This window comes from Brachyistius frenatus, unplaced genomic scaffold (assembly GCF_029030835.1).
Source record: "Brachyistius frenatus isolate BFR_SWC_R1_liver_20210118 unplaced genomic scaffold, ASM2903083v1 Contig_37, whole genome shotgun sequence".
NCBI classification, from domain to species: Eukaryota; Metazoa; Chordata; class Actinopteri; family Embiotocidae; genus Brachyistius; species Brachyistius frenatus.
In genome coordinates this window covers 3,235,023-3,259,308 of record NW_027210636.1, presented here as the reverse complement: position 1 = coordinate 3,259,308, position 24,286 = coordinate 3,235,023, and the positions used below count along the sequence as shown (strand labels likewise).

Below are 24,286 nucleotides of genomic sequence, written 5' to 3'. Positions count from 1 at the left end.
TATTATGTTTTTTTTTTTTATATATATAAATAATAGAGACGGCATTAAATTGTAATCTTTCATCTACGAATTAAATTAAATGGCCTGTTGATCCTCGTGTGATCGTGTCGTATTTCTGTTCGGGCAAATACTTTGGCCACCACAGACCGGTCCTGGGTCCTTTCATAATAACAACATGGCAGCCTTTTGCAGAGGCAGGCGCCGGTGGAAGAGGACTAATTGTTTACATGTATTTACAAGAAACCTGACAGGTAATATTGAACTGTTTACGTTTGTGGAGGCGCAGAGAACTAAACTGTCTCGGTGTCCTCTGTCTCTTCTTTCAAAAAAAAAAACCCTGTTTCTTTCCTCATCTGCTGGTTTTTAATAGCTGCTTTCAAGTGACGTCTTTTAACTCCTCAAGGAATAAATAAATAAATACTGATCAACATCTCTCTGTATTTACAATATAAATAACAGGAAGGTTTTCCTTCAACATAAGTCACCTTTATGTTTTCGCGTTCATATCTAACACGAGTTGAATGAAGTGCTGCAGGATTATCAGACGGGATTAAAACTGAAGTGAATAATAATAAAAAATTGTTTTTAAAAAAAAAAGTCAGATGATGTGTCGTCGTAGTCCAGAAATAATCTGCAGGTGACAAGAGATTGACAGGTTCAACAGATCAGATAAGGTAAATATGAGCTGCTCCGTTTCAGCATTTATACACAAACAAACAAACAAACAAACAAAATGTGTTCATTTGCTGAATAGGCATTTTCTGTCTGAGCCCCCCCCCCCCCCCCCCCACACACACACACACACACCAAGCTATAGAAAGAGCTGCCTTATATCTTTTATACCCTGTTTTAATTTGCTTTTGTTTTGTTTCTTTATGGTCGTTTTACACGATCATTGTGTTGTTAAGACTTGTTGTTTTGTTTTTAACGGCTTTATTTTATGTGAAGCACTTTGTAACCGAAGATACAACTAAAGATCATTGTTGGGTGTTAAGTCAGATGCAACGATTGCAGGTCCACGACCACCCTGCCAACATCAATTTTGACCATGTCTGGTATTTATCATCCAATAATCTCCCACAGGGAAGTACGACTATGACCTCGTGGTTGTCGGTGGGGGTTCGGGAGGCCTCGCCTGCTCCAAAGAAGGTGAGCTCTTCGTGTTTGGGGATCTATTCCTTCCACGGGGATTTCTGATGACACACTTAACATTGTGCCTGCTCTTTACAGCTGCACAGCTGGGACAGAAAGTTGCTGTTTTAGATTACGTGGAGCCGTCGGCCAAAGGTAAATTACATTTCCCCCCAGAACATTTCACTTGCACTTGACAGATTCAGAGATTAGAAGACAACGTTTTTGAGCGTTGTGGGAAATGCTTTTCCAAACAGGCACCAAATGGGGTCTCGGCGGTACTTGTGTCAATGTCGGCTGCATCCCTAAGAAGCTCATGCATCAGGCTGCTCTGCTTGGCACGGCAGTCAAAGACGCTCAGAAGTTCGGCTGGCAGATCTCGGGGACAGTCTGCCATGACTGGTAGGTTTAACCCGAGCTGAACCACTGCATGGCGGCGTCTTCGCCCTTAATCCTCACGCTTACGTGTAATCAGTACAGCGTTAGCAGCTGAACACCACCACCTAGTGGTGCGATCACAGTAAGACAAGAAGTGTCCGAAAATTAACTTTGGGTGAGGTTTCGTGGTCCATTCTGCTCTACAAGAATTTCTAAATTGTATGTGGACCTGGTGTCCATCTCAAAGAGGCACGAGCTTTTAGAAAGTAGCCTTAAAGAGCATTAATTCATGAAAGGACCAAAAAATGTAAATGCTTTAATGTTTTAGTCCATTTTTGCTCCATCTCTTTTTGTCTTTTTTTCCCCCCCCTCTGTGTAGTCTCGGTTTGTTTATGAACGCAGAGGTCTGGTGTGTTTATATTAATGCTGTACCTTTGGTCTTGTTTTCCAGGGCCACCATGGCAGAGTCTGTTCAAAACCACGTCAGGTCTTTAAACTGGGGTCACAGAGTTCAGCTCCAGGACAAGTGAGTGACAGCCGAGCTTCTTACTTTTAACCGGTTTCACTGATGATGTTTTTGTTTTGTAGAGTAAATTCACTTAAACGTCATTACGAAGGGGAAATAAGTGAATATCCTCTCTCATCTAATTTAAGCGTTGGTGCAGATGAATTTTAGTGTTACACAACAGTAAATATTTATTTTTGAAAATTTCAAAATCTGCATACTTGGAGATTACGTATTTTATAATATTATTTATATTATATATATATATATAATATCTCTTATTGTGTGAAATAGATATGGTGCTATTCATGTCTCTCCCACTTATTGCGTCACTCTTAATTCCTCCTCGTTGCTTTTTTCCCCTCATTTTCCTCATATAGTTTCAGATAAGCAGAATGTCTGAAAGACACTTCTAAATATTTACACTCCAGCCTGTTTATCTTCCCTTTTTGCTCATTTCTATGGCATGATATCGCTGAAGGCTGTACATTTCTGTTACACGCACTACACAGCTGAAGGATTGATCGTCAGCCGCCACATGTTGATAGAGAAGCTGGCTGGAGGGCAAACAGGTGTTAACCTCTGTGCGAATGTGCCCGAGCGCAACCTACAATGCTTTCAATCCGATGAGATCATTCGCTTGTACTCGGACTGTCAGTAATGCTTTTAATATGATTTTTTTTTAATGATTTTTTTTTTTATTAACGATTAGCCAAAAGAGGCTGTGATTTAACAACAGTGGAGAGACACTGTTAACAGCAAAACAGTCATTTTACACAGGTGTATTTATCACAAATGCAATAATAAATAAATAAGCGAAGGTGTTAAGTGAATGTTCAGTAATAATAAACTTGACAGTACTTTACAGCTACCACACAAGTTTGACTTTAGAATTTGTCACGCTGCCACTGACGAGTGAACTCAAAAGGATATTTTAAACTCCAGTATCATAATCTGTACTCGGTACAGCTAAAATCAGTGTTATATAAGGAGCCAAGGCTGAATTTAACAACACAGTCCAGAAGAACTTCCGTGCAGCATGATCCCCCTTCTACTCCTGATCCACATGCTCAGTATGTCTTATACTGACCCATAGCGAGATGTATATCTTAACATCGAATCTGCATCTCCTGTCCTGCTGCTGGTAAAAAAAAAAAAAAAGAGAAAATGATTAAGCATGCAGAACATACCCAGTAATAGATATCACATGATGTCTGTCTGCTATTCTGCTATGAAACTCGGCAGGTTAAAATAGACAAAGCGTAGGGAGTGTAAAGTGGGATGTGAGTGAGAGAAATGCTCGTGGTGTTGTGAGTAAATCAACATAATCTGCATGAGCAACTTGTTTGTTTTCTGTTTTTTGCAGGAAGGTGAAATATCTGAACATGAAAGGAAGTCTGGTGGATGAACACACTGTTAAAGGACGGACTAAAGCAGGGAAAGAGGTGAGCTGCTGATTCATATTAAACATGGATGTAATCGTTCCAACTAAAATTGCATATCAGTTATTCAGACTACAATCAAAAATGTACATTGTGAAACATGTTTTATACATTGTATGTAATACATTCCATTTAAACATATTCATAATGACAGTTTTACTGTTACTACCACTGCATTATTACTTTTTCATTTTGAAGTGTGTGTGTGTCTCTGTGCTTCTTATTAATTTACTCCTGACACACCTACTGAGAGCGCTGTCATTTATTTCAGTGACAGCAAAGTGTTTCCATCATCACCTTAATGCAGAGCACTGTGGAGACCGCTTGCTTTCATTTGACATTTCCTTGTTTTGTGAAGGAAAAGAACAAAAGCTGTCACCTCACATTTCCCTCCCCTCCGTTGCAGACGATCCTGACGGCCAGGAACATTGTGATCGCCACCGGTGGACGGCCCAACTACCCCGCACATGTAAATATCATCGTTAGCCCCCCCCGACGAGATGTTTCTCTCTCCGTGCTGTTTGATTGGTTGATTATCTGGTAGAAACTGAAACCACTGAAGTGAAGTAAAATGCAGTTTGGAAGCAGAGTCAACACTAAATAGAGCCGGTTTTAGAGAGGAAACTGTTCCCACTTTGTTCCGTGCAACATTATTGATAGATCGCAACTTTAACTGTCGTGACAGATCCCGGGAGCGATGGAGTATGGCATCACCAGTGACGACATATTCTGGCTGAAAGAGTCTCCTGGAAAAACGTGAGGATGCTTTCTTTTCCAAAACACCTTCTCGCCAACGTACAAACGCATTCAATAATGAAATGAAGGAAATTCAAACCGCTCAGTGTCCCTCATGTCTTGTTTTGGTATGAGGATTGTCACAATTAGAAAATGTGGCCACTCTTTAAAAAATAATTACATCAGCCTTGATCGCGGGATCGCGGTCGTCGCTCTCTGTACGGTGCGCAAGAAGGGAAACACGACCTCCGACCTCCGCAGTAACAACGCCTCGCTCTACCCACCGCGCTACCTCGCCCGCTGACACGGCACATCCCGCTGTCATGCACTGTAATCATTCATCAGTGACACGCAGTTTGTTTTTCTCCCTTCCTGTCAGCCTGTCCTCGCCTCATGATTCAGATTAGCAGCGTGCATCCTGACCTTTACAGAACAAGCCCTTTAATCCAGCCATTTAGCTCCTGTCATCACCTGGTTAATTGCTCTTTCCCCCGATGTTTCCTCTTGGCACATCGCGCAGATGGTGACTCGTGGTTGTGGTATACCTGGGCTGCGGAGGTTGTTTGCTTCACGGTGATGGATGAACGGAAATAAGGATCCTAATGTTTAATCGCCATATAAATCTAGCTTGTCTGCACCTGGGCCATGGAGTCATTAACTGTTTTTAATTACTTTTTAAAGGTAGATTTTAATAGTTTTGGCTGATAATTATTAGTCATTTTGTATTTTAGGTCATGATTATGCAGCAACCTATTGCATTATCTGGTTTCGGACCCTCTATTCCTTTATAACTGTCATCAAAACTGAGTGGTATGTTTAGAAATATGTATGCTTTTCAGCTTTTTGACCACTTGGTGGCAATACTAAATAATTTATCGACAGTTCAGTGAAGTACAGTCTAACCATTTTTAAACTATTACCTATAGCGTTCAGCCATTCAAGGGAAAAAAAAAACAAACGTTTGTATATGAAGCTGAATTATCCACTCAGAGACCACTTGAGCTCAGGAAGTCCTTTGATGTAAGAGTGTGATGGTTCTCTACCTCCCCGCAGGCACAATGGGTGTTAGCTTTGGGTTAGCATGGGCTTCCTGTAAAGAGGGAACTTAACCTCCACACTGTAGCCTGATCTGGAGATGTTGTTGTGCTCTCGAGCCGTCAGCTGTGCAGGTGAGGTCCAAGAGGCTTTTTCTGCAGGCAGGGCAGCAAGCGAGTGATGGGTGTCTAATGGACCTTGGAGCGCACACACACACACACACACACACACACACACACACACACACACACACACACACACACACACACACACACACACACACACACACACACCTAAATGACAGATTTTGCCTCAGGGGGCCAGAGTTCAGAGTTGGCTGCCATCATCATGCTGTCAGAAGAAAACACTGAGCACGTGCCAGCAGGACTCTGATACCGGTCTAACGACAGGCCAGGGCACCAAGATGGCGCAGTATGTAAATTATTCCCTTAAAGAGAAGAATCCAAAATGGAAAAAATGAGGAGAACCGAGTATGCACAGTAAAATACCAGAAAACATGAACATAGTCATGTGTAAACCAATATACCTGCAGCTACAGTGAGGCAAAGCAGCCACATGGTCTCTGTTGCATGAATGCTGCGTGTCCCCGTTTAATCCCATGAAGACAGGAAGAAAATGTCCGGCGCTCGTCAGCTTGGTCTCAACAGTAAACTCCGGTGTTGCAAACTAAATGAGTGCTGAAACACGCATGCTTTGATAAAAGTCTGTCCTAATTAGCAGACTCGTGGAAAAGTTGATAAAACGTGATTTCCAAAACGTAGAAATATCGCCACATTCACAAAACATTTTAGAGTTCACTTAGATTCAGTCTTCAAAACAGCGAAACGCGTCAGAGTGAAGAAAACATGTAGGACGAAGTGCAGAACAAAAGTCCAATACAGAAAAGGAGCGTGAAGCCAAAGGAACTGCGGTAAGCGCGGGGAGAATTTAATAAACAATATCAGACTTGGACTGACATCAAGCCTTTGCAGCAATATCAAGCTACAACAGAAAGACAAAAGTATCCAAAGATGTTGTGCTTATCAGTGCTGAGGTGTTTGAAGAACCGGCCAAGGTGGACAGGCAGCCACAGACAGACAATAGCAAACCTCCTTCCTCAGAAGTTGTGTCTCTCGACAACCTTGGATTGAGTTTCCAGCCACGTTACCTCACTGCTGTCAGGACTCGGGCCTCGAGAGTTTTATAAAGTTTCCGTTTTTTGGGTGGCTCCCTGTACAGTTTGTACTTTTAATGGGAGTTCAGCGTTGTACGAGACATTACTCGCACATATCGACCAGACAGCCTGGCTTTTTCTCACTTTCACAGGGATTCCCTTTATCAGACACAGTAATAGTTTTGACTCTTTCATGCCTTTGATGTTCTGGCCAGTTAACAGAGTGCATGCTGCCAATTTTCTATGGATTCAGTTTATTTGTGTACAGACAGAGAAGATCGTTGCCAGCCTCCGTTTCCAAAATCGGTCCGTTTTTCTCCTAAGCGTCATCTCGGGCCGTAAAGGTTTAACTCGGCATCATCTTTCAGCAGAACAATGTGTCACAGCTGCACAGACTCCAGACCAGTGTAAAATACAGTCAGACACCATATAGAAGAAGACGGGTCAGGGGGAAGGAGACGGTGTCTCGGTGATGAAAGTGTAGAACCAAGCCAAAGCTCTTTGCCTAATCTTCTTTGAGCTGCTTCACAATACGTGTTAAGTGCAGCGATGCATTACGCAGACATTGGGGGGGGGGGGGACTGGGGCTTTTAGTAGTTAGCATTAGGGTGGACGAGGGCAGGATGTGCCGCAGGCAGCCAGAGCTGTCAGGTCGGGCAGATTTAAAGGAGAGACGGTCTGGTCTTTGGGCGGTTAAAAAACAAGGGAGAGAAGGGCCTCATCCACGAGGGTGACGGGCGTCACTCAGCGGGGTGACGTGTGGACTTGAGCCCTGAACATGGCGCACCCCATCTGTAGGGATTAGCCTAAACATTCACAATTAGCCCTCCTCAACGCCACAGATCTTATGGCTGGATTACAGGTGTGATTCACCTGGACCACACACAAACACACACATAGTTTTTACTGTCCCTGTTTTCTACATTTCCCTCACACCTCTTCACTGCGGAGCTTATGAAGTGTTGTAATTCATCACCTCTCTAATTCTAGAATGTACGGGAAACATTTTTGGCTTTGGACTTGGCTTTGTTTTATTTGGCCAAAGTGTGCTGCAGCAATGATGAAATGTATCTTATTGTGTTGTTAGTTTTGCTAACAGCTTCTCTGTGTTTTGCAGACTGGTGGTTGGAGCCAGCTGTATCCTTTGTCTGACAGCACTTGTAAATGTGTAAAGTCTGCTCGTTATCAGTTGACAAATTGTGGCGTTATTAACTTCACATGTCATCAGACCCAGAAGTATATCTGAACAAGTCTTCACATCACATCTGCAGTATTGTATAGACACCCTTTTAAATAGGTTTTCAGTCTGAGATATGTACAGATTATTTCTTAAACCTTGATAAACATGGTGACATTTTTCCAAAATTCAGGTTTAATTATTATCTTATTTAGCTGTGATTTCTCCTTGTTTTTAAGCTACCTTATGGCTGTGCATGAGTGTCAGTCTTTATATGTTGTTGCCACACATCAGGTGCTACTATATATACAAATCCAGGGAAGTACTGTAATCCTCAGCCTGGCGTTACTCAGATGTGGCTCTGGAGTGTGCAGGCTTCCTCACAGGCATCGGCTTGGACACCACGGTGATGGTCCGCAGCATCGCCCTGCGAGGTTTCGATCAGGTCCTTCTCTCTAAACTACACTCTGCACTTTCTGGACATCACGGCCGTCACTTCTGTCACGTTTGAAGGGGGATATTCTCTTTTGGTTTACGCAGCAAATTGCAGGTCTGCTGACGGACTACATGGAGGACTACGGGACCCGGTTTGAATGGAAGTCCGTCCCAAAGCGAGTCGACCAGCTCTCCTCCGGAGCCCTGCAGGTGACGTGGACCGACGGCCAGACGGGCCGCGAGCACAAGGACAGCTACGACTCGGTGTTGTGGGCAGTTGGTGAGTTTGTGTGCGTGTGAATGCAAACAGAGAACAAACATCCCTGAAGCAGCTTCATTGTGTTGCTTCTTGACTCCCGAGTAGAGGAGATGCCCAAACTGTAGACTTGAAACCTGGGCTCAGGACTTGGCCCGAGGGAGTATGTTTGAAACACAAATAGATACTAAACTACTCTCTTCACCTGTATCAGGTTTTGGTGGTTTGTTGAAACAATCAAAGAAACACTGTGTTGAATTAACGGTGAAGCAGTGATCAGATCAGAGGCCGTATGAGGGAGTTGACTATCTTGGCGTAGTATAATATCTCTGCGGCAACAAAGCGGAGTTATTTCTGGCAATTTGTTTAAGACTTTTATCATAAACACCTTGGAAGAAATACTGCGGTCCGGACATCGGGGACTTTAATATATAGATATTAAATATGGGTGTACTCAGAAAATAACATAAACGAGGTTGTTCGAATATTGGCGGGGACACGTCCCTACTGTCCATATGCAGATCTATGGCCTTGACGTGGCCTGTGACGTTTGACTTGTTTCAGTACTTAAAAGCCGAAACACTTTAACACATTTTGGCCTTTAAAAATACAGAACCTATTAAAAGATGAATAAAACAGAAAGTGTCAGGTATTTCTTACAAACCCTGAAACCTTGAAAATGACGCTACGAAAGGAAATCCTTCAAATATTTGTTCTGAGTTCTCTCTATTGAGTTGAGACTTGACTTGAACACTTGACTTGAACTTGTCTCGACTGACTCAAGACTTGACTTGAGACTTTATTTGAACGTCCACTCAAAGACCTCGCGCGTCTGGTGTTCTGAACTAGAAATGATTTAACTGGAAGTATTTTAATTATGAAGAGCCACCTCGTCCCATTAACTGTCTTTTTTTTTTTTTTTTTTTTTACAAACCAGATATTAAAATGCCAATAAATGCGTTCACGGTACACAACACGGCAGTCATTTACTCTTGTTCCCTATTTCTACTGATTTTCGAGGGATTACAATACACCACCGTTATCGTGTTCCTCTGATGCTTCCACGTATCCCTGAAAGAAAACACTGGTAGGAGCGTGATCTCCCTGCCGCTAATTTCACTGTCATCCTCGATAGAGTGCAGTGTCAGCAGATAGCGGAAGAATCAAGGCTGAAAACAAAGTAATAAAGCCTGCGCGACGTGAACGGCCAGGGGAAGTGTTAATCACCCTCCGCTGGCTCATTGGCTCTGTGGTTGGAGGAGGGCAGGACGGGGCAGGATGCACCCAGGCACAGGGTCACCACGTTCCCCTCTTTGTTCTCTCCCTCTCTCTGTGGGCCTTCCTGCCCGTGCCAGCCCTGCGGAAACCAACCTTGCATCTGTCACTGCCATCCCTGCCCGCCGGCCCTCTGTCTGCCATGAAGCAGCCCTCCTCCTCTTCCTCCTCCTCTTTCTCGTCCATTCATCCTCCGCTCTATCGTGCCACTCCTCCCGTTCCACCGGCGCTATGGGTAACAATGGAAGGAACATCCGTCAGCGCCGACGAAAATCTGACTAAAAGCATTGTTTTTTTGCTGTATTTGGGAGCGTGTGTGCGTGAGGGAAAGAGGATCCCTTTTGCTCAATGCGTGTGACTGCGACGAGGATGTGGTTGACCTCGCAGCTGAGATGACGTTCGTTCCTCCCTCCCGCCGCTCAATTCCCACGTCGTCTCAGCGCGAGTCTCGCTGCCGGTGACAATGATATTTGCACCGAGCGTATGCATCGGGAGATGTTTTGACATGCGTGAGGTTATTTGTCCCCTCTGTTTCCTATATTTAGCAAAGCAAAAAGCTTGACATTTTGTCATTCAGCAAAAAAAAAGGCACTTAAACTGGTTTTGGTCCCTTTCTCACAGTAAACCAAACTCTTTTTTTTTTTTTTTTTTTTAAAGTTTGCCTCTTTCACGCAACATTTTCTTTGATCTGCAGCAAATTCTTTAACACCACAACTTGAATTTCCTTCACTTGTAAAAAATACCAGTGTTACACATTAAACGGGCTTCCAGAACTTATATAAAATACCCGTAGAAATGTCTTCTGTGTTAGTGGTAGCATCTGAAACCTTGCGAGGACTCCCATGTCTGTCCACTTTAGCTCTGGTTCCCATACAGTTCAGTGAGACCCACTAACGACGTGGCCTCTGCTCTTTGATGTGTGGATGCAGGAGTTATGAGTACAAGGCCACTTCCCCTTTACTGCGGCCTTACACTAGAGGCCAGGCCGGGTCCCAGGCCTCAGCGGCGTTATTAAAGGCCAGAGGGAACCAGGGGACAGCAACCACCACTGTCTACCACATCCTTCTCCGTGGTCCTGCGTCCCTCCACCTTTTCCCCTGCTCCTTCCTGACCTTCATGGTCGCGCCCCTGTCCAGGTGTGCCCCGCAGAAACACACCAGGAAACAGAACATTTCCACGCTTCCTGTCTGCGTAGACAGTGGGCACATTAGTTTTCCTCGCTGCCCTCCGCAGCGCTCGAGGATGTCATTTAAAAACATTTCCTAGGTTGTTGTTTTTTTTAAAGGACGTTTACACGTGTCCGTTTTATAAGACACCAAGAACATCCTTTCAACCTGTCTGCGTTACTTTGTGGATGGCAGAGCAAGTGGAAAAGGCACTAAATATACACGATACGGAAACTCTGAATATCGGCTCCAAAATACAGGAACATTATTGACTTTCAAAACCAAATAGTGATTAAATGACCCGGTGCCTCTGAAGACAAAATGGAGCACTGTGTTTATTACCATCAAACGATGATGTGACTTTCAGTTGAACTGTTTTTGTTATCATGTTCAGCACATTTTGTTTTAAATTTCTTTCCCTTTAAGTCTACATCAGACTTTGTTCAGGATCTTCAGGAGGTGACCTCGCTGAGATTTAAAGGCCCAGAAAACTCGGTTTTAAATCACATTTTTACACATTCAATTCAAAACAAAGTTAAAGTTTGGAATATGAAACAAAATATATGTATTAAGAGTTCAACCTTCGTCATGCCTCTGTGAGGAGGATTTGATCAGATTTGACTGGAAGTGCTGGCAACACCAGCACAGAACCCCACAATTGTCATCACATTTCAATTCAAATGTTGCGACAGAGAGGGACATGACATCACTGTTTACCAACGGATCCCCGCCCTCTTTCATGCAGTGAGAAAAGCGCCGAAACATTTGACTAGAACAATTGTGTTGTACCACTCGCAGCAAACCATGTGCTCGCAGTGAAAAGCTGATTGGAAAAATAAGTTTTGAGTCAAATGACAAACAGTAAATTGTAGTAAACTCTGTCGAGAGCAGAAGTTACAAAATGATAGCGGTGATGCTGTAGGGCAAGGAAAGATTATTTTTAATAGCACATTTCCGCAGTTTAGAGACAAATTTAAAAGTGTATTTAAAACATTGAAATAAAAGAAACTAAAACAAGCTAAAATAGGATAAAAAGTGAGACATAAAATACAGAAATAAGTTTCAGTGTAGTGCAAGAAATGAATCAAGATCTTCAAATGTAGTTCAATTGAAGGCAGCAGCAAATAGAAAGGACTTCAAGCCTGATTTATTTTAAGGTTCCACACACTGCCACGCTCGGTGATGTTAAAATAATACAGACTGTTTGTAGAATAAATGCATTACATTGAGTTTAAATTGAGTTTTCAAGACATTTCCTTCTCCTTTGACATCTATTATTATCTATAGAGACACATTTTTTTAGTTTGCATCTTAAAATCTTTTTTGGCAAGAAATGAAACACAAAATCAGATTTTTTTTTTTTGGCATTCAGTGTGATCTATTCCCCAGGAATAACAATCTGCAGTCTCATTGCTCTCCCTTTTGTCTTTGTTCATTTGATTGATCAGATAAGCGCCCAGCTCTCATTTCAACTTGTGAAGGTTTGTTGTGGCTAATTAGCCTAGCCGTCTCGAGGCTTCCTCTTAATGTCACAACAGGCTTTGTTCTGATTGGACCGCAGTGTGTCCCAAGCTGCCACCGAGTCCCTTATCAGCCCATTGTTGTGTCCTCGCTGTAAAATGGAGCTGACTGCTCACTGCTGCAGTGGCTGGAGATGCCGACAGGAAGGCCAGATATGTGGAAAGAAAGGCGATACTCTGATTCTGTTGATTTTGGTTTTTCAAGGCAAATACTGATATTTTTGGAGGAATTCACGCTGTCGTTCAATATTTTCAAAGTGGAAAACGGCAACTATTCTGCATCTCTGCTGTACAAATGTATTTGGGTGAAGGTGGTCAAGCCTTTGAAACAGGATGTCGACCGTTATGAGACACAAACTCTCAACTTTAACAGATAAGCAACACTCGTTTTTAACCACCTCCTGTTTAACATTTATAAGTAGCATCCAGTTTAATTACCTTATCGGTCTATGAGACACGATAATATTTAATAGTATCTGAATGATAACAAATGCCTACACATTTATGAACTGTTTATACACATATATAAGAATATTTTTACATGTGTTCAAAATATCCAAAGACGTTTTGAGCCAAGTTTTATTTCACAACTTCAAAACAATTCAACTTCTTCTTCCAGCTCTTTCGCCCACTTTTCATGGTCTTCTGCAGCAGATATTTTCCTCAGTTCTTAAAGAGCGCGTGAAAGTATTTATTATAATAACAATAATAATAAATGTAAATAATAAATACAGTTACTGCGATTATTATAAATAGTCACTAAACTAAATTTCAGTGAGATTATGCATTAATACATTAAGTCCTTAATAAACCCAAACATGAAAGCATATTAAAGGACGCCACAAACCATCCATCAATTATTTATATCAGGCTTTTAAATGCTGACTGTGGCCAGGTATATATTTCTGCCAATAAACGTAGACGAATATGTAAAATAATATATTGAACAAAAGACATTTTAATTCATTGTAAAAACACACTTCTTTTAAACAACAAAGATAGACGCAATTTAAAATTTTTTCACTGGAATTCACTCCTACAGTGTTTTGGTCTTACAAGACAGGAAAATATTTAGGGGTCCTGGGAATTGGTAATGACTGCTTCACTTCCCCTCTCTGCGCTCTCTATCCCGTTCAACCACACATGCCGCGGAGCAGTAGACGGGTCCCTGTAGCCCCCCCCCCCCTCAGTCTGAGAGGAGGGGGAGGACGTTGTTCTCCGGCTCCAGTCAGGAAAAAGGGTCTCGGGGGTTTGTTATTTTTGCTGTCCGATAGCATCTACATGGGTACCTCAGGGCCGGGTGTTTATTATGCTACCCAGGCAGGTTGTGAGGAGCTATGTGGAGGACGGGGGAGCGCGTGGTCCATGCTCCATCACCATGGAGACTCCGTGTCGACAGCATCAGTCAGCCGTCCCCCAGGAAGTGTCAGAAATCGCACCTTTGGGTGTCCCGCGGGGTCACTGGGATACCCATTCCCAGCTGTTCATCAGTTTGTCGTCCTCCTCGAACACTCGCTCTCAGCTGACCAGATGTTGTTGTTAAATAACTTAACGATTCGGTAAATGAGCGTTTTTACCTTCGCTTGTGTTTTTGAGTCGCCATACTGCTGGTTTTAAGTTTTCAGCTGTAATTATCGTCCAACTATCTCTCTAAAACTCACAAATGGCAAATTTACAGTGACAAAAAAAAAGCAAAAGATTCTCACATTTGAGAGGCATCTGGCAGTAAATGTTTTGACTTTTTAAGCCGTGATGGCAGCATGGCTCGGGGATGCCCCCGCTGGTCAGTCGGTCAGTCGTTCCCTCACTTTGGTCCGGACTGAAATGCCTCAACAATTATTGGCTGGTTTTCTCGTGAGCTTTACTAGAGAGGACAAATTTGAGAGGACCTGAGAGGACAAATTTGAATGTTTTTAGTGTTGCTCTGTTTTAATGCCACCAGTAGGTGAAATAGTTTGACCATCTACTTGATGGATTGGCATAAAATGTAAAATAAAAATATATAAAAAAGCAGATTAGGAAAACAATTCCCATGGTGCTTTGCAATCCAGAACAGCTCTTAATCCAAACCCTTTCTGTGTTGCTATTTAGTGACTCTATTCATGCACACAATCAGCCTCCTAAAGTCTTTCCCTTTTAAAACGTTAATGGTTCCCAGATGATGCATCATAAAAACATCATCAGGTTACATTTATAATTCATCCAGTGCTTCTATCTGCAAAATTATTCAGTTTTGCACTTGGTGCTAATTATCAAATGAGACATGCTAACAACCTAAAAGCTTAGGTAACCAAAGTGAACAACATAATTCCTGCTCAGCATCAACATGTTTTCATGGTTGTTGTGAACTTGTTAGTCTGCTCATTTTAGCATTTTAATAGTTATTCATTTCTCCCTAGATTTTGTTGTTAGGGTGGAAAAACTCTCGTCATCTGTTCTTTGTTGTTTGATAATTCCTGGAGCTCGTGTTTGGGAGGTTTTAACACTTTACAGGTCCTCTTTGTAGTATCTGGTCTTTTGATAGCTGCTGTACCACTCTACTGCATAGAGTGCCTGTCTAGTCTTGCACGCCTCTCAACAGAACAGACATGTAATACTGTCCCTCTGTTGTTTCCTTCCATTAACCTCAGGTAGAGCGCCTGAAACCAAAGCCCTCGGCCTGGACAAGCTGGGCGTGCAGCTCAACAAGGAGACGGGGAAGATAGTTGTCAGAGCTGACGAGTCTACCTCGGTGCCCAACATCTACGCTTTCGGTGACATCGGCGAGGTAAGCGTTGTGTCACCGGATGCCGCACTGAGATTAGAAACAGTCCTGATAACAGTCACAAGTGGAAAAACACCCGACATAATGATTACTCTTAGTTTACTAGAAATCAACACGGTGCCAGAGACGTCCACGCCCATCCCAGTGACTGTCAATGCTTCTCGTAGTTTGAACAGATGGCCCAGAGATGTGTCAGTGCTGTGACATGAAAATGATTTACACATAATACTTGATTTAAATAGATTTTAGTTCGGCACTGTTGACACGAATGTCTGTACAGTACACAGAACATATATGCAAGTCCATACGATAAATTAAGGATATTAAAATGTCCAGTGTGTCAGATTTATAAAGGTAAATGAACTCGTAAGCATCTAGATAAGAATAAAAACAAGTGAAACCAAAGTGAGATCTACTCCACTCATTGGGAGTCTAAAGATAAATGTTAAAATTGCATGTTAATCATCTTAATATTAGATTTTTTTTTTTTTCCACCAGTAACAACTTGACTGCAGACTGAATATTAAGTTGAGCTGTTCGAGCCTGCCTTCATGTGATCTCTGGAGTTGGCGCTGTGTGTTCCCAGTTTCACCAGCTGTGTTAATACTAGTTATCGCTGCTGCTTGTAATGTCAGTGTTGTTTTTTCACCACAACCAGCTGTGCGCTTCCTTCCTGCCTCCCAGGCCTCATGACACACACACACACACACACTCTCACAGAGCAGCTTTTTGATTGACAGCTCGCTTTGATGAGTCGTGCTTCACCCCAATCTGTCTTTCAGCTTTTAACAGCAGCAGTGTTTTTTTTTTTCTCTTTTATCTAAAAGCAGGAGGGTTGATATCACTCTCAATTTGTCCACTGCTATGTTGTTGGTTTTTTTCCAGCTCTGAACAGAGAGCCAAGAAATGCATTATAATGACACATGCGGTCTGGTGTGTAAACAGTTACTGGGATACCAGAGCGCACATCCGCGTACATGCAGAGGAGCAGGAGATGTTTTTGGACAACAGGATGTGTGCTGGTAATTTAACAGGTTGAAGTCATGCCTTCAGAATTGCCCTGCAGCCCTACTGTTTCCTGCAGTGTGTGTGTGTGTGTGTGTGTGTGTGTGTGTGTGTGTGTGTGTGTGTGTGTGTGTGTGTGCGTGTGCGTGTGCGTGTGCGCGCGCTTAGGGCGATATGCAGACATCCAAAACAACAAAAGCTGAAAGACCAAAGCATATTTTTTTTTTAAGTGGTCTCAAAGATTCAAATGTTTGCCTCTTATGTTGCTGACTGACGTCCACCTTGTCTTTGTGTTTGTATTTACACTATTTCTGAATCTAATTCAGAAATTGTGGAAGTAAAAAGGACCAATGAACAAATTAGTCATCTTTTAACTTCTGATAGAGTTACAGTCAAAGTTACAGTCACTGTTATTGGGTTTACACATTAAATGTTTAGGAGTTATGTAAATTATATTTGTATGAGCCGTGACTTTGTTAAATGTTAATGCAAATATGATTTAATTAATTGTTGCAGGACTTTTTGTTGTACAGGGTTGTCATTGTTAATTATTGACCAACTTAAGATTTATTTTTTTCATTTACTATAATGTAAAGCTGCCAAATTGTTGGAAAACGCAATGAAGTTTTGAGGAACTCTGAGTACAACGTCACTGAAGGTACTTAAGCTGTGCTAAAGATATAAAAGCTGCCTTTGTGGGTGTTCAGCATGTGAGCAAACATGACAAAGAAAAAAGAGCTGTCTCAAAAGCTACAAGAAAGGATTTTTACATTTAAAAAGGAGATTGTTTAAAAGAGACTTTTCAGCATCATAAGACAGTTTAAAAAAAAAAAATAGTACAGCAGCAAACCTTATGGCTGTTGAAGAAAGAGCTGAATTTCTCCAAAGGGAAAACAAACAGCTTAGAAAAAAAGCCCTATATTCCACCCAAAGACCGGCAGGAGAGCCTGATGAAGGCAGGAACTGAATTATCAGTACAGACTGTAAGAAGAAATTCAAGTTCTGAAACAGCTTTTTCTCTATTTTTGAACACACACACAAAAAAAAAACACTTTAAAGTCAACCTTAAAGCCCTGCAGATTCTGTTGACATGCCTGTAGAGTTATGGGAGTCAGGTTTATGGAGTGACGAGACTACAGTGTTCCTGTTTGAGTCGTGCATCAGCGGTGTATCCGAAGGGTACTCCCGATATAACAAGGAACGTGTTATGCTACTGCAGGAGCTCGCTCTGGTTGTCTTTGGTGTGTCGGTGCCAGAGTCCCACGAGAAACTTCTGGGAACATTTATAAGACAAATGATTCTCAATATATTTTTGGTTAAGTCATTTTGCTGACAGGCCTTTTGAGTGCTACGAGTGAACTAAAAGATGTTCTCAAAAAGTGCTCAAATATACGTGATCCGACTTCCTGTGATTGTTTACAGAGGATTTAGTCATCTGCATGTCGACGTGTGTGAGGTGCAGATATACTGAACTCAATCAAAACGTGTCTTTTGTTTTAGGGTCGTCCTGAATTGACCCCAACGGCCATTAAAGCAGGAAAGCTCCTCGCCCGCAGACTGACTGGTCAGAGCACTGAGCTCATGAACTATGACAACGTAAGACACACACACACACACACACACACACACACACACATATATATATATATATATATATATACACTCGCATACAATGATGGGTGATCATTTTCCTTCATCTCTCCTTGCACCCATGTGGCCTTTTGTGCCTATTGTTTTATGCATACAGGCGAGTTATGACCATTTGTGGTTTGGATCTCTCATACACACCCAGTCCTCATCTTTCTATACTGCTGCCTCTCTTTAGGATGATTCATAGCATAATATACCAGTATTTTCCAAATTATCATCATTCTCCACCAACTTATGTATACTATTCATCCTTCAACAGGTCTTAATGAAGGTTTTATTATAGTTGTTTGGGTTTGCATCCTACGCGAGTCATGGGTGTGGGTGGATTTTTATGAAGACCTAATGTATCGATATCCGTTTGATACAGTTTTCGTCCCATATTAATCTGTTTAAAATATGTCATTATTTCTGTGTGATGCATTCGTAGCTCATTTCTTGTTATTGAAATAATAAGCAGAACTTACTTCCACGTATGTGCCAACTTGCCAACTCTGCAATTACAGGGGTCCTTAGAAATGTCAGACCTAAACAAGGTCCAGAAGAACAGGATGGAAAACACATAGACTTCAGTTCTGTCTGTACTTATGTGTGACAGGTGCCCACCACAGTGTTCACCCCTCTGGAGTACGGCTGTGTCGGTCTGTCTGAGGAGGAGGCTGAGAGGAGGCATGGAAAGGACGGCATAGAGGTGAGATTGGTTGTTATGATACAGAGCTCAGCAGTGGATTTCAAATGTTTCCGGAATGGATGTATAGTATGTTGTTTTAAAGATCCCTCATATGTTCACATTTCAAGTTAAAGTAAAACAGAAAATCTGTGCAGCGAAGAAAGTTCCTCACGCTTCAGCAAGATAAAAAAGAAAAATACATCACCTCCGAGGACAATTATTTCTCTCCATGCAGACTAGATTTATAATTTATTTATGTTTTTCATGAATTTGAACAATTACTTGCCTCAGCTGAGGAGTATGAATACAGAAGCGACAAACTGATTTCAAACATGCCTTTTTTCTTGTTGTCTTTTTGATATATTCTGCTCCCTCATCTATTGAGTCATTTCATGTGCTTCAAGCAGGGTTATTTAACGATATGCAAATATGATTAAAATAACTAAAAATAAGCATGTAAAGTGAATATCTTTAGAATATTTGCATGCCCACAAACCCCCTTAGTTGTGCGAGGTTTTCTTTATCCACGCCATGTTCTCACTTTACCTGTTCTCATCCCTGTGGTGCTTTTTGCACGCTGACTTAATTAAACTCGAATGCAGAGTAAAAACAGTCTGTAATTGTAGATAAATGTGTTTAGAACATTACGGATCCAGATTTTGTGCATGTGTTCATATTATTCCTCCCACACAAGCTGTCCCCCGCTGGATGCTTTTACCTAAAGCACATCAAGCACCCTGATTAAACACATTAAATAGAAGAGGCGTCAGTTAGACTCTAACCCGTTTTGAAATGTCTGAATACATTAAAAAAAAAAAAAATTTTGACAATATGAGGTATGTTAAATAGCAGTTTACTTCATACATATGAGGTATGTCATTAAATTAACTTTAATTCCGAAAAAAATGAAGTTATTTAAAATATTTTTTGTGCGCAAGGGTACTTACCTAAGTAGTCTGTAAAAATAAGAAATTCATGAAACATCTAATCTCATTTACATGCAGAAGCATTTATAATTTTGTCGCTACAATTTCACGCTCTTAATACAGCAACTTGTGTAGCACTGAATCAGAATTGTCTCTAGTCTTTGCTGTATTACGAGTTTCTTTTCTCCACCGGTAGTATATGAATGCTACATGTCACACATGCTCAAACAATGTGACACCGTTACTATTAGTGGCTTGTTACTGCCAGCAACCAGCATACCAAATACAATGTCCTCTAATAACACCTAAACAAACATGTTTGGGGTCCGTATCTTACCTGCTTGCGCACGTGCGTGATGCGCCAGATGCTCGCCAACACCTGCACGAGACGGCCGATAAACGGTTCAGCCGTCGAGCTGGGGCTCCTGGCTGTGAGCGACAGGCGAGCAGGAGGTCTGATTGAGGTGTGTATGGGGTGATGACAGGCCCGCCGAGATCTGAGGAGGGAGCTGCAGCACCGGCCCCCCGGCAGCTGCACGGCCCTCGCAACTTGTGTCGGCACGTTCGGCCCCGTAGAATAAAACACACGACGCGCACGTCTCGGTGAGGAGCCTGAAAGCCAATCAGCTTTTCGACAGATTGTAACTGTGTTGCAAGAATCAGCGCTAATGAGGCTTTGTAACAACATTTTAATGAGTCAAAACACACAATACAGGACAAAAGGTTTCGGGCTACGGGCGGATTTATTTCTTATTCCCTTTCGAAAACGAATCTCCAAGAGTAAAGGCCTTTGAACTTGTTTATAATGCATTTCAATGCACTTCAATTTGCTCCCAGTTACCGTTTTCATAAATAATTTCTCTCCGTAGTCAGAGATGAAAGCAGTTTTTTGTTTACCCTTCTTACAAAGTATAAAAAAAAAAACATAATCATCACTGCTGGAAAATCCCTCAGTGTTGTTTTTTTCCCCTCAAATCAGTAAGCTCTGCTGGTTAAAGCAAGGGGACATTTTGAAGTCATTTTGAAGTATTGATTTGCCGTAGGCAGAACACAACATGAAATAATAATACATTCCATATTATTTTTAGTGTTTAAATGATGTGTTGACTGTGTTTATGTCTGCGTAGGTCTACCACGCTTTCTACAAGCCTCTAGAATTCACTGTCGCAGAGCGCGACGCCAGTCAGTGTTACATAAAGGTAAGCCCGGAGGTTTTTCTATTTTGAGCGCTGAACATATCTTTTTATGAGACGCATTCATTCGTGCGTGCTCTTAGTCAAAGAAACAGAAGCAGCCGGGAGTGCCGCCTCCCTGCCTGCAGCAGCTTGGTGCGGATCAGACGGCTGCACGAAGGACATTTTGTGAGGGACTGACTCAAGAAACCAAATAGTTCGAATGATCTAACTATTAGGTAATCCTGCTATCTGCTGCCTGTCGAGTCAGCCTCAGCATCCGCTTATGTTGCTCTGCCAACCAAAACCATAAAAATCCTGAAGGGGAAATGGTTGGTTTGACAAATACGCAGGTGGAGGCAACACCTTCTTGGCTTCACCTCCTCTGCTTATTTTATGTTTTTTGTTTTTTTTTACTTCCCCAGGTGGTATGTGAGCGGGATGACGATCAGAGGATCCTGGGTCTGCACTTCACCGGTCCAAATGCAGGAGAAGTCACGCAGGGCTTTTCTATGGGCTTCCAGTAAGTTTTATAAATTTAACTTGACAATGATATTGACCTGATGAATTTTAACTCTCTCTCTCTCAGTCAGAAAGATGTGTGGAACATCATCATTTTCTGAGGATTTTGCTGTGCGCCATTTTCCACACTCAACATTAACGCTTTCAGTGAGCTGTTTGGTAACAAAGTTCTTAATCTATGTCTCATGTCAGAACATATAATCACTCTCAGCATCCTTTACAAAGCACCAAAATCACTGTTGCTACCTTCCTGTTGTCCCCCGTGGACTCGGCTTTTGTTTCAACACTTGTTTCAAAGAGATGAGCAACATCTGGAGATACAGTGATGTCAGAGAAATAGTGAGAGCCCGTCTAAGTAAAAACAACATGGAAGACCTCTCTTGTTTGTGTGTGTCTCAGGTGCGGAGCAACATATTCTCACTTGCTGCAGACGGTGGGAATCCACCCAACCTCCGCCGAGGAGGTGGTCAAGGTCAACATCACAAAGCGCTCCGGCTTGGACGCCACGGTAACTGGCTGCTGAGGTTAGAGCACCTCGGCCTCTGAACACACAGTGAGCACACAGGGCCCCTAGTTGATGGTGGAAATAAGTTAACCTGGCTTTAAGTTGCTCTTTCTCCTCGTACCTCTCCATTTCTCAGGCCCCACATGGCCCCCAGCGTCACTGTGCTTTCTGGGGTTTTAACTCCTGGGCCGGTGATGCAGGTCATCGCTGGGTGCCCAGGTTAATGTCACTGACATGTCATGTGATAACCGAGACTGTTATGATTCCATGTACATACATGTTGTGTGTATGCTCTAAAAGCAACAGAGCTATAGATCAGGTTAGCGAGAGTCCCGCCACAGAGCGAGCGTCTTTTAAATAAACAGGCTCATCAATCAGGATTAAGGTCTGCGCTCAGGGTTTTGTTGAAACCGAACGAGAAGCGTAGACCGGGCCCGAACTTTCTTCTGAATATATATTCTGCAAATATTGTTGTTTCTCTGGCTGTACTTCCTGTCCATTAGTCTTGTAGGTGACACATACCATACAACCCTTCCCCGCCCCCGCCCCCGCCATGACACTGATGGATGGCCCCAGGGCCGTCGCCGCAGCGACACCGCTCCATTTCCCATGGACACACACAAATAGTCGGCGGGGCGCCTGTCAGTCAGCCAGCGCGGACCTGGGCGAGGGAGCCCCAGCTTGTTTAGGGCTCAGCAGAGTCCAGCAGACCCCTTCCTTTTCCTCCCATGCCCTTCTCCATCCATCCACATGCATGGAAAGAATACAGTGAGACTACTTGTATGTGCTGTCGAAAGCTGTATGGATGCCACATCCCAGACACAGAGAACTCGATCTATTGATAAGAGCTCTTTCTGAGGTCTGTACTACTCAGCCTCACCCAAAGGTGGCACTATTGCCCTCCATTTCTTCCATTTTGCTTGAGCCAAGAATGGAAGACTGGATAAAGCAGTCACTGGATAAAACATAAGTCTGAATACATTTAGGTTGCTCATTTAATCCCTTTAATCCCTATAAAAGATATGTGCTCTTGGACGAAGCGGGCTGGCTTTATTGGTGCCAAACTGATAAGGGTTATCTGTTGTGTATTTACATGGGTGGCAAGTTAGCCCTCAGGAGTCATCACCCTTGAAGATAAGGCGAGTTGTTTATATCAATAAAGCAGTAATGGACCCCCACAGTCTGCCAAAGTGCTCAACTGTTCAACCTGCTGCCTGCACTGGACATCTTGGGTTTATTAAGTACACGAGGACGGAGGAGGAGGAGGACTGTCAATAAAGAGGGTTGCTACAGAAATTGAAGGACCTAAGAGGAGTTTATTTTTATTTGAAGTCTAATCTGCCCAGTCTGATTAATGATTCTGATGAGGGGAGTGACAGCGTGCCAGGAGATGGAGAGAGGGAAAAGAGAAAGAGAGCTACCAGGTTTGTTTGGACCGGAGCCGGAGGAGAGAGAGAGAGCGAGAGAGCGAGAGCCGAGTTCCAGCTCCGGCTGGGGAGGGAAAGGGGGGATTCCTGTGTGCTCTGTTCAGGGCCGAGGTGCTGACTGAAGGACCCTGACCTCCGCTCAGCAGGAACAGCTTGACTCTATCACTCGGAGCACAGAGGGCTCACATGCTGCAGCGCTGCACGGCAGGGGCCTTAGGGGGGAGGTGGTGGGTGGGGTGGGGTGGGGGGGGGTTGTAGGACGGGCCAGGGGACAGACAGAACCAGCCAACCAACACAACGCCGCGCGGTGCCCAGGGTAACTGAGTCCGTGTTCCCGCGCTACCGAGCCACTTCAGAGACCTCGGGGTGGACCCGAGGCAGCGTGAGGGAAGTCATTGAGGCCATCAGTGTAACTGTAATGTCTGTTTGCTTTTTACCCTCCACTTCCCTTCTGCTTTGCCTCATCTGGTCTGTTATTTTACATAGAGCAGGCTGTTCACACGCACAAAATGAAATCCACAGTATATAATTTTTTTATGAATGTCTGTCTGTCTGTCTCACTTGGATGATTTGTTGTTCAGTCACTTGAGGCCCAAGGTTTGACCAGTTATCCTCATCTGTGCTCCGCGGGGGGTTCAGGGTTCAACTTTCAGGTCAGCCAGCTAATGATGAGCTGCACTAAAACCCAGAACTGGGGAGTGCAGGTCTGATGACACCTGGCTGCACACGTTAGTACTTGTAAATAGAGAAGTGTAATTTTCCATCAACGCTTTGTCATAAATACTTTATATGTAATAATATATTGTCACCATTAAAGTAATGATGCCTACCGACTGAGTGTTCAGTGTTCGACGTAAATGGCTGAATGGTTGATGTAAGTGCAAAATGTATGTGCTTACTGAGAGAAGATGAGAATGGCAGCTGATTTACAGAGAGAAAGAAAATGAAAACTGCAAGCGGGGATATGCGGACCCTCGGGGTCGGGGGTCGCCGGCTCCCCGACGTGCAGCACGCGGGTGTCCGCATATTCCCGCTTGCAGTTTTAATCTTTTTCTTGATCTAGTTCCTTATTCTTCTTGAGAAAAAAAAAATTGCTTTTTTTTTTTTTGGCGGCTTTAACATCTTCGAGAACTCGTTGGTGCCTGACGCAAGTGCAAAGTTTCGGGAGCATCGTTTGACCTTAAACATCAACTTCTTGTGTCACGGCGAAACATCAAACTTAGCCGCATCGCCCTGGCTATACTATATACTGTATACTATATACTGTATATACTCCCGTATAATCACTTTGTAGAGTTTGACCTTTTTCTGAACTGACGTATGCCTCAAGTGGGGATTGAACCCTGTTACTTCTCACTGTGAGGCAACTGCTCTAATCACTGCATCACTGTCATGTCCTAAACATGAAAAAAAAAAAAA

General features: G+C 42.9%; 1 protein-coding gene across 1 annotated transcript; it reads left to right on the top strand.

Moving 5' to 3' along the window:
- Positions 1–168: 168 nt before the first annotated feature.
- txnrd2.2 (thioredoxin reductase 2, tandem duplicate 2) lies at positions 169–23,085 on the top strand. Its single transcript, XM_069701668.1, has 17 exons — positions 169–251; positions 1,084–1,149; positions 1,231–1,287; positions 1,389–1,533; positions 1,961–2,035; positions 3,381–3,459; positions 3,863–3,925; positions 4,142–4,212; positions 7,518–7,537; positions 7,931–8,022; positions 8,118–8,292; positions 14,860–14,996; positions 17,499–17,594; positions 18,244–18,336; positions 20,369–20,440; positions 20,839–20,936; positions 21,335–23,085. Exons 1-17 carry the CDS (start codon positions 176–178, stop codon positions 21,456–21,458), a joined length of 1,539 nt encoding a protein of 512 aa, XP_069557769.1. The 5' UTR covers positions 169–175; the 3' UTR covers positions 21,459–23,085.
- The last annotated feature ends 1,201 nt before the right edge of the window (positions 23,086–24,286 follow it).

Coding starts and splice junctions, on each gene's coding strand:
- txnrd2.2 (XM_069701668.1), top strand. CDS start 176: ATGGCAGCCTTTTGCAGAGGCAGGCGCCGGTGGAAGAGGACTAATTGT. Junction 3,460..3,862: donor GGACTAAAGCAGGGAAAGAG/GTGAGCTGCTGA, acceptor CCTCCGTTGCAG/ACGATCCTGACGGCCAGGAA. Junction 8,023..8,117: donor CCCTGCGAGGTTTCGATCAG/GTCCTTCTCTCT, acceptor TGGTTTACGCAG/CAAATTGCAGGTCTGCTGAC.